Here is a 10339-nt window from a genome sequence, read left to right as displayed (position 1 = left end):
GATTGATAAAATAATAGAAAAAGTGACTGTAGCACAAGTACTTGCATGGTTTTGAGTATGCCTTGGTATACATACATTATTATATATGTTCAATCAATATGTTCAGCCAATGGATTGGCTGTCATAAGTGTACTCAGAATAAAGAGTGCTCTCCCTCGTCAAGCAATCACAGATGAGAACAACAACTCCGTACTTTAAACTGTCATAATGTGGTTGTGAGTCCAGATTTTAAGGGTGAGTATCATTGTTTTGCATACAGGTATCAATTTTCCAGCAAAGGTCAAGACTGACATGTTTTTAATTTGGAAATTTATATCAGATGTATGAGTATGTTATTGTGTGTAACCTGACTACAGACTGTGACGCGGACTAGCCTATGTTGCTGAGTGTTGTGCGTGCACATTACTGCTATCCGGTGGTCACAAACATGAATTACATATCTTCCATATACATCATCAAACCTGATACTAATGTATCGAGAATGACATGTTAATGTACATTTTTTGCCCTTCCCCATCTATGTAAAAGAAGGTGATTAAAAATAGAAATATTTTTCTTTTTTTGTCTGGTGTCATTTATTGACTTAATGGCTTTGTAAGTCCGACCACAACTTCTTTTAGTGGCTGTAATGCGGGTTGTTATGAAGTGTATTTATGCTGATATCAGCCATTTAGCAGTTTAGTAGTTAAATAACAGTTAATTGCACTTATATCCATAACACATAGTTACTGCTACAACTTCATCTCACCACCTATTGGTGGGCGTAACAACTCTGATAAGGTTAACGCGTGATGTCCTCCAATGGTCACAGTCAGAACACATAACTCCGCACGAAATCCAATAGTCGGTTGTAGACACTAGATGTCGCTGTTGATTTTCGGTTAGTCTAAAACACCAAAGAAGAAGTATTAGAAACCCGGATGAATAGTACAAAACCGTGAAACAGGCCTCTTCTCGTTCTCTTCGTGAAAAGCTAACCACGTTGGTGGCTGCTGTTCCTGGCTCACCGCTGTTCGCTTGAATTTTTTTTTCCGAATAAGTCGGTCAGGAATATTCATAATGGTATGTGCTGTTTTAGTCTAACTGTTACTATTTTGTAGCATATCTTTCTGGTGGTCTTGTAATTACATAGGTTAACTAAACTTCGAAATTCTTCGGCGCGTTTTGGCTAATGTCGTTAGCTTGCGTCTCTTGAAGTAATGTGAGATGTCCCGCCACAAATCGTTAATAAATTGATATGTTTAATAAGGATGCGCGTATCGACAAAGCAAAAGGCGTCATTCGAGACGACATATTTCTCGAGTCTGTAAAACTTCATAATTCGAGGTGCTTCTGCGGATGCCACCAGCATTTGTTGGAGTTTAAGCTTTAAAGACGTAGCTAGACTCTCGCATCCATCTTTTTAATTAAGAATTTTGTCAAAGAAAGGAATCTGGGATGGGATAAAATTTGCTTGCGGGCTCATAAAGTAAGATAATGTAACACGTATATCTTTTGAGCATCAGAACACAGACGTCCAACATAAACTTACGTTAGGTGTCTTATACGTCATTTAAATGCTACTTTTGACAAGTCGGGTGGAGATGTTGACGTGTGGACCGAGCCACAGATCAACCCAGTTAGCTTTAACCTCACAAACCCTACAGATGTACGGTCAATTTCAATAGAAGAGGTTCCACGCGTTAGTTAACTGTTGCTGCGTTTAGGGGCCCACGTAAATTTCAAGCTTGTTAGAAGTCGTAAACTTTTAGAAGGAATAATTACATTTTTATCTCGAACTGTCAAATCTAAACACACGCCAATGATGGATATTATAAATTACCACAGTGCCAGTAAAGTTACCTTTCTGTCGGGGGTTAAAAAGAGAAAAAACAACAACATTGTTATTGTGAAATACAGGCAAGAAATATTCTGCTGTAGTATATCATCCCTATGTTTTCCCAATGTTACCTAAAATTTTTTAAATATTGGTGATAGGTCCAGTGTTTTAACTCTTGTTTCCACACATGCAGGCTTTTAAGGACACTGGTAAGGCACCTGTTGAGACTGAGGTGGCCATTCACCGCATCCGCATCACCCTCACCAGCCGCAACGTCAAATCTCTGGAGAAGGGTAAATAAGCTCACACTGGTTGTTGATGAGAGCTGGACATACACCTGAGCTATGAGGATAAAATTTACACCGGATAAACTCTGACGACTGTATACGCTATTCTGAGCCATGGCTTTTAAAAGTACTATGATGTGATTGTCAGCTGTTTGTGTTCTTTAAAGTTATGTGTTTTTGTAACCCCATAGTCTGCGCTGACCTTATCCGTGGGGCTAAGGAGAAGAACCTGAAGGTGAAGGGACCAGTCCGCATGCCAACCAAGGTACTGAAGGATGTGGGCTTGATAAATATATTTTATATATTTTCTGGATTTGCTCTTGTACATTACATTGTTGGTAAATTTGGGCAGAAATTGAACTTTTCATACAGTAGTTAAACTTAATTCAACAAATTTGATTGGTTTAAAAAAAAAAAAAAAAAGATGGCATCCCAGAACATGTTTTCAGTTATTTCAAATAAGTGGCTCTGAAGGTCCAGCTACATTATATATTCATTCAGGATATGCACTTGATTTGTACACTGGAAAGGTTATGCTGACCATACCTTAACAGGAATTATTTACTGCACAAGAACACAAATTTGGTGTGAATGTGTACCTGCCACTGGTTTAGATGAGGTACTGTGGATTCTTTATTTGGTAAAGTTAAAAAAATAATAATTTTTGTAATCCTCCAGACTCTGCGCATCACCACCAGAAAAACACCTTGTGGTGAAGGATCCAAAACCTGGGATCGCTTCCAGATGAGGATCCACAAGCGTCTGATTGATCTGCACAGTCCATCTGAGATCGTCAAGCAGATCACCTCCATCAGCATCGAACCAGGTGTTGAGGTTGAAGTCACCATTGCAGATGCATAAATGATGCAGTTGACTCAATAAAGAAATGAATGAAGAATCTGATGTGTTGTTGTCTGAAATGTACCGTCAACCAGAAACCTTCATAATTTGTTAAGTTTCGCTGAACTAGTAAGAAGTTGAGGAAGTGTTACTGGAGGCCTTGGTCCAATGCAGCTTAACTTTTTGAAATGTTGCACAGTGGGGTCCAAACATCTAAATCTGACTCGGTGTTAACCAGTTCTGTTGAAAACAAATCCCTGGACGACATTTAGAGACAGCACAGTTCACCCAGGATATGGAAAGATGCTGTGCACATCAGACTTGTTCCACAGTCAGTCCAGGTTAAGTAGCTGCTCAGATGCTAATGACACTTTTCATTCATTGGTGTGAGAAGCTCTTGCTTGGCACTGTTTTAATATGAATGTACAGTGCTGTTTCTGGACAGATGATGCAGGTGGTGTATACAGTTCTCATGTGCAGTCTTTTAATTACAGTTCAAAGTACAAAAGTAAGATCAAACTCCCTATCGAAAAAATGTTATTTCTTACTCATACATTGCAAAATCCAGTTCTTTTTCTCTCCCTTAAGTCTGATCAGTTTTCCACCATTTTGAATTTTTAGCGAAAGCTTTGTTTTCCATACTGAGGTAGAATTAAATCTGGATGGACATCGTAATACAGTGGCAGGAATAGTGGCTCTCAACTCTAGTCAGAAGATTTTTCAAAACCTTTTTACATGTTTAACATATTGTCGGTGGTAACTGAAGAGGAACAGACACATCTTGGGATGTTTTAGTCTCACTCCTACCCTTACCCAGAAATAATGAATGAATTTAAAGGCGTGATGTAACTTACTGAGGGCCACAAATGAGGATAATAGCAAATGGTTAAAACATAATGTAACAGTAGCACAAATGAATTATACTCAGGATGTTCACTCAATCACTCAATCTCAATCACTTCAAAGGTTTCTTAATATTATCCACCATGAGTTACTGATCATGTGAGACTTTATAAGGCTGTAGCAGCCGAACGTCATGGATGTGAAATTAAACAAGTTTGAGTTTGTTATCTTTTCAAAAGACAAAACTGGTGATTTTGGCTTTTGTCGAATCAACCTGAAAATGATGGGGAACAAATATCCACTGGAATTATGTGACTGATGAAAAACAATAAGTGTGATTTGGGTATTTATATGAAAAATTTAACCTGTCTCCTGCCTTAAAAGTCTTTGGCTTAAACAGCAGAAAGAAATCTTTCATCTCTCATAACTACTGAATGGATAATGATTTGATATTTCTTGGTTCCAGCTTCCGAAAGCTGGTTGGTTGTCCCGGGTGATTTGCTTGACTTCACATGTGCTTTCAGTTAGAGCTGATTACAAGCTCCTCCTTGATTTTCAGTGCCAAAGAATCAGCAGAGCTAAATTAAGGTGAAATAAGTTATTTTTAAAGTTTTGTATGAATTGTTTTCCATAGGATTGGGGGCAGTTAAATTTACGTGTGTGTATAGTGAATTTGCGTGTGAATTAATAGACATTTTGGAGACCCCTTGCATCAAGATGAATACAGCTACTGATCTGAACAGTGAAGAAAGCGACCACATGCAGCCTGTTGACATGGAACTGACTTGTAATGTTCCTCCCGTGGACTCTTCATCCCTGCAGGTGATGGGTCCCTCAAAAGGACTGAATTTAAAACCCAAACCTCAGCTTGTTGTACTGAGGTTTATTCTGTAGTCTGATTCCTGTCTTCTTTGTTTGCAGAATGAAATGCCAGGTGGTGGCGAGCAGCAGACCATGAGAGTTTACCTCCGAGTCAGGCCCTTCTCTAAAGAGGAACTTTGGGACAATGAGGATGAGGTACAGTATAGCCTCAGATATAAAAGTCTATTTTTCATTACAGTAACTAAAAGTCATGGCGATGAATGTGCAGTAGAGGAATGCATGAGAACATGTTGAATATTACTCTGTAGCCCACTTTGTTATGTAAGTGTTGCAGTTAATCTACATTATGTCCCCAGTTTTCACCAATGTAAGGTACTGTATGAATAATTATTTAGCGTCATTAATGTTGATGCTGTCCCTAAATATAGACAATAAAGCTCAACTCTTTTGCCTACATTTAGGGACCCTGCATCCCACAATGTAGCTCTTTAACTTGCCTCCACTGTTTTGGCTTGATTGACTGTGCAAGCTCTTTTTTTCTTTTTCTTTTCAGGATTGTGTAGTGATTGAAAACACACAGACGGTGACACTGAACGCACCAAAGGGTTCTGCCACCATGAAGAGCAGTGAGAAGGGCATCGGCATGTCACTCCACAAATTCTCCTTCTCTCAGGTCTGCAGCATTTAGAACTGTAGTACTGTTCAGTAAGCTGTGGGAACATGTACCAGAGGTCCTCACACACAAACATACTGGATGAACTTTGTGCCATATTAGACATGCATCCATTTCCTGCTTACCACCTCTCTGCTGACTTTTAGATTTTTGGACCGGAGACAACACAATCTGAGCTGTTTGAGGATACTGTCAAAAGCCAAATGTATGATTTCTTGGATGGGAAGAATGCACTGATATTCAGCTATGGTGTAACCAATGCTGGGAAAACCTACACCATCCAAGGTGAAGATGGAAACACAGCAACATTTCTGAAGCTCTTCAGCCAGTCTAAGTATGCTGTGAAATGTGTTTAGGCACTCCAAAAGAGCCGGGAATACTTCCTCGAGTGGTGGGCGCCACCTTTCGCCACATCGGACCTCACCAGTATGAGGGGATGGACCTGAAACCCTACCTCAGGAATGATGCCCAATGTCTGGATCCTGACCAAGTCAAGCAGGAGAGAAATGCAAAAGCTGCCATTTTTGCTTCAGTCAAAGAAGTGAGAGAAATTTTGTATCCAACTTTTCCGTTTCCACAGACTAAAAAATCTTGAATTTCTTGAATAAAACACTGCTGCCATAATGTCTCCTCTCAGCAGGCAACACCTTAACATGCGTATCTCCTTTCTCCCATTTAGGAGTGTGATCCACTCAGAGTCAGTGGTGGTTCAGAGTCTTTGTCAGGTTCCAACGCCGCTCTCTCATCCTCTTTGTCCTGCGATCAGACAGGTAGCCCTCACTAATTCTCCGCTATGATCATGGATCATCTTAGAAACAGTTCGAGCTCTTCTCAGTGTGAACTTTCTCAGGCAAGTGGAGAAAATGTCTGAACAGTAAGCAGCACAAGGTGTCACTGCAGGATTTCAGGCAACATGAATAATGGAAAATGTCATGATGTGTGATAGCAGTTATTCTCGGATGTTTTTCACTTGTTGGGTATTGTTGCCGTTTCTTTAGTGTTGGCAAGCAACCCAACAGAAGCAGGCAGCAGCCGGTTTGCCTTATGGGTGGCGTTCTTTGAAATCTACAACGAGTGCGTCTATGATCTGCTTCAACCTTCCCTGTGCTCGAAGTCAAAGAAACGAGCGGCTCTTCGAGTATGTGACGACGGTGCTGGAAATGCTTACGTTAAAGGTGAGAGTACGTCTTAATTGTGTGTTCTGAAGTTGTAAGAAACATATCAGTAACAGTCTTTATGTAGCTTATAGCTTTAAAGTTAATCAGTGTGTGTTTTGATTTTATTTTACCCCCCCACACACACACACACAGACCTCAGGTGGATTAACATCCACACTATGGGCGAAGCCTGCAAACTACTACAGTACGGAAACAAAAACAGAAGTGCTGCAGCCACAAAGATGAACCAGTCATCCAGCAGAAGGCAAACTCATTTCAAACTTCATTTCATCACATCTTCACTTGGTTTCGTTTTCTGATTTCAAAGCTCACACCAGCTTTCCTTACAGCCACAGCATATTTACCATGAAGTTACTGAAGATTGATGGCAGCTCAGTTAAGAGGATCTCAGAGTAAGTATCTCATATGTATGTAATATTGGGTTTTTTTGTTTTGTTGTGTTTTTGACTGAATTAATATAGTTACAGTTGTCAATACGTCATCAGCCTCTAAATGTTAACTGTTAAGGTAGTGCCAGACTTCCAATAAACAAAAGTGCTAAAATACATCGATTTATTACAACCGTTACATTAACAGCTGACCAAGAAAGCAGGTAGTTTAAACAGTTAAGAATTTAAAAAGCGGATAGCAAATAAAATAGTCTGTTTGAAATGTGAGAAATCAACATATGACTGTGAGAAAGCTTTACTGCTCAGGAATCATTAAGCCAACTTGAATGTCATTTGGTCTTAATTTGGCAGCACAGATTACTACTCCGAATGTTCCAGCACCATGAAAGGAGATCTAATAGAAAAAAAATAACCCTCATTAATCACTTTGTGCTTGTCAGGTTTTCCCTGTGTGACCTGGCTGGCTCAGAACGATGCAACAAAACCAAGACGTTTGGAGAGAGGCTGAAGGAGGCAGCCAACATAAACAACTCCCTGCTCATTCTGGGGAAGTGCATCACTGCCCTTCGCAACAATCAGACTGATCGGTACAGTTGGTGATAAATGTGTCAGACAGTGCAGTACATGTTTTGATATGTACGTTTCTGCATCGCTAAAAGCCTTTGACCCGTGCTTGGGTCTTGTCAAAGTCCTCGTTTTCCTTTGTGTTTATCAGAATGAAGAGCAGCTACATCCCTTTCAGAGAGAGTAAGCTCACCAAGCTCTTCCAGGCTTTTTTCTGTGGCAAAGGAAGAGCATCAATGATTGTCAACATTAACCAGTGTGCTTCCACCTATGACGAGACCCTCCATGTGATGAAATTTTCTGCTGTTGCCAAACAGGTAGGTCTTAACATACGATGATGTGAGAGAAGAACGGTATGAAGAGCTGAATCAGAAAAAAATCCATAATGTAGCACACTGGCTAAGCCGCTGATCTAACCTGTGCTGTCTGCAGGTGGTGCAGGTGATCCCAGACAAACGTCTCGAATCCTTGGCCCCTTGTTTGGTTGGCCGAGATAGAAAACCTCTGGTGAGGAATGGGGTGATTGACAGCCAGGCCCTGGAGAGCTACCTGTCCGAGGAGGAGCTACTTGACGAGGAAGACGAGGCGGACATGTCTTTGCTGCCACAGAGTGTACGACTGCATGTCACATTCAAACATTGTTTCATAAAGGCACTGGAGATGCAGTACAGATGTTGTCAGATACTGACAGTTTGTGCAGCCATTCATCGTCCCTCAAAGATGAATCCTGATTTAGTGATCCCCTGACTTCTCAAGTGCCACCATGAGGTTCTCAGTTTAGCCTGTAGTGAAACATCTCAGCAACCGCTGGAATGATTGCCACCACATTCATGGTGCCCAAGGGATAAATCCTCAGAACTTTGGACATCCCCTGATTCTCCTGTAGAGCCACCATGACATTCATATTTGATTTTGGGTGGAGTAAGCATGCTTACAGCATCCTGCATTTATCCAATGATATTTAAATAACAGATGGTATTTTTACTACTTGACAGTTGGGAAACCTTCACTCATTTTGAGATCTCTACTAAATGCCTTGCTCTTACTCTCCTAGGAACTTGTGAATATGATTGAGAGCCTGCGAACAAAACTCCTCGCTGAGCGCAGAAGAAACCTGGTGCAGGAAATGGAGATCCGCAAGGAAATGGGAGACGCAATGTTACAGCAGCTAATGGAGAGTGAGGAACTCCGCAGGTTGGTTATTTTTTGTATTATTATTATTATTTATTATTGGAAAGAAGAAGTTAGTGATGCAGATCTCTGCATTTGTTCAGCGCATCCATACTGAATGCCTACACCTTTCATATATTAGAGATAATGTTGGGGATGAACTAATCGGTGAATAAACTTTGCTTTAAATGTTTAGTCGACAGATAGAGGGGCTGAAGGAGAGCTACCAAGAAAAGCTGGAGAACACTTTTGAGATGTACAAGGATGCTATCAAAGAGCATGCCTACCAATGTGCTATGAACAACCTGGAAGATGACTATGTACCTCTTGATGAGTTCATTGCCGAACAGGAGAAAGTGGAGGTATGTCATTTGATCAGCTGTTAACACATAAAAAGCAAACGTTTTTATAGGTTTTAATTAATTAAGTTAATTAATCTCTATCCCTGGGTTCATTGCAAATATAATGCCCTTAACCCCTTTAACTTTGCACATCATCAGTTGGGCTTTACGGTAATCTGTTCATGTCCCATGTTATGCCACGTAACCAAACAGAGAATTCTCTTATTTTATCTATTAACTGACTGTGTAGGCCCTCAAACGTAAAGTGTCAGAGTTGGAGACACTAACATCCAGTAGCAGAAGAGGAGAGTGTGCAGCTTCAATGGATCAGTCGTGCCAGACTCAACCATTCAAAGGGACAGAAGCAGCAGGTTAGCACAGTGCCTGTTCAAAGACATAGTCCACATCCTCTGGGATGACTATAGACTTTAAACTTGGTTTAAATCTGTCATAATATGAATTTGTATGTGGTCCTGTTGGTTTCCTTTCTCTGAGCTCACCGAAGTATGTTCCCGACAGCTTCTTACAACGGCAGTAAACTTCACTCGGCTCATTTCGTCCCCACAGCAGATGATCGATGCAATCGGCTTTACAAAGAAAAATGTGCCATAGAGAGAATGTGTGAGGATAAACAGCAGGTAACAAAGGACAGACCTGAAGTGATGCACCTTAACTAAATGATGACACAGTTTGACATTTTAATGTTCGGTTCAGCTGATTTTGTCCCTGGAGAAAAGGCTGATGGATCTTAGTGAAACGCTTCAGAAGGTCAGAGATGGCTTTCTGGAGAAGTCATCTGATCTGGAGGCTCTGCAGAGGAAAGCTGCTGATCAGGTGAGACAATAGAAAGTAGGAATATTACAAATTTGAGCTGAGGTTTGCTGCAGCATGATGGAAATTGTTGTATGCTGGTTAACTTTTTATTTTTTTTCCTTCAAGGCAAAATCTATGGAGGACATCCTACAGCGGAACATTGAGAAGGACAGGGAGATTACCTCACTAAAGACAGAACTTGCCAAGCTCTCTCAAAAGTCTCCTGTGCAGCCTAAAAGCAAGCGAGGGCTGCTTGCCAACATCAGGGAGGCGGTGACTTCACCGCGGAAGGGTACGACTGCTCGAACGCTCAGGAAAACCGTGAAGACAACTCACCACTGAGAAGCATCCAGACAAAAGGAGAGATCTTCCTTTTGGTTTTCTAAAAACTTAGGGCAAATGTCAGACAGAGTGTGTTTGCTATTTGGTATTTTTAATGTTTTTGTGTGTGTGTGTGTGTGTGTGTGTTTTAATAAAAATAATTACTCAAACTTTTAGACATTAAGTAATTTATCTTTGACATTATCAGTTCCTCTCATGTTTCTAAGCATCATTAGTACAATGTCATTTCATGGTCACAGCACATACATGTATGGTTAT

The 10339-nt window shown here is 40.6% G+C and overlaps 2 protein-coding genes and 1 non-coding gene across 6 annotated transcripts; all 3 read left to right on the top strand.

Moving 5' to 3' along the window:
* Positions 1–904: 904 nt before the first annotated feature.
* rps20 (ribosomal protein S20) lies at positions 905–3009 on the top strand. The gene is made up of 4 exons (XM_046372023.1): positions 905–1062; positions 2013–2112; positions 2298–2371; positions 2785–3009. Exons 1-4 carry the CDS (start codon positions 1060–1062, stop codon positions 2965–2967), a joined length of 360 nt encoding a protein of 119 aa, XP_046227979.1. The 5' UTR covers positions 905–1059; the 3' UTR covers positions 2968–3009.
* Positions 2158–2224, top strand: LOC124050028. The gene has a single exon (XR_006841536.1). It is a non-coding gene; the product is annotated as a small nucleolar RNA U54 (small nucleolar RNA).
* Positions 3010–4241: 1232 nt separating the features above from the next.
* Positions 4242–10236, top strand: zgc:56231 (uncharacterized protein LOC406257 homolog). 4 transcript variants are annotated; one of them, XM_046372004.1, is made up of 19 exons: positions 4242–4377; positions 4481–4611; positions 4711–4806; positions 5165–5284; positions 5431–5569; positions 5641–5825; positions 5964–6054; positions 6283–6459; positions 6595–6706; positions 6792–6854; positions 7292–7438; positions 7567–7732; positions 7848–8027; positions 8470–8609; positions 8782–8947; positions 9177–9297; positions 9446–9564; positions 9641–9760; positions 9866–10236. In XM_046372004.1, exons 2-19 carry the CDS (start codon positions 4507–4509, stop codon positions 10079–10081), a joined length of 2463 nt encoding a protein of 820 aa, XP_046227960.1. In that variant the 5' UTR covers positions 4242–4377; positions 4481–4506; the 3' UTR covers positions 10082–10236. The 4 variants fall into 4 exon arrangements, with proteins under 4 accessions (XP_046227960.1, XP_046227961.1, XP_046227964.1 ...); XM_046372005.1 differs by having other exon boundaries at positions 4371–4611; XM_046372008.1 differs by lacking the exon at positions 4242–4377 and having other exon boundaries at positions 4384–4611; positions 9497–9564.
* Positions 10237–10339: the final 103 nt, after the last annotated feature.

Source organism: Scatophagus argus, chromosome 18 (genome assembly GCF_020382885.2).
Source record: "Scatophagus argus isolate fScaArg1 chromosome 18, fScaArg1.pri, whole genome shotgun sequence".
In the NCBI taxonomy this organism is placed as follows: domain Eukaryota; kingdom Metazoa; phylum Chordata; class Actinopteri; family Scatophagidae; genus Scatophagus; species Scatophagus argus.
Note: the sequence above shows the minus strand (reverse complement) of the source record. Positions and strands in the feature narration are given on the sequence as shown.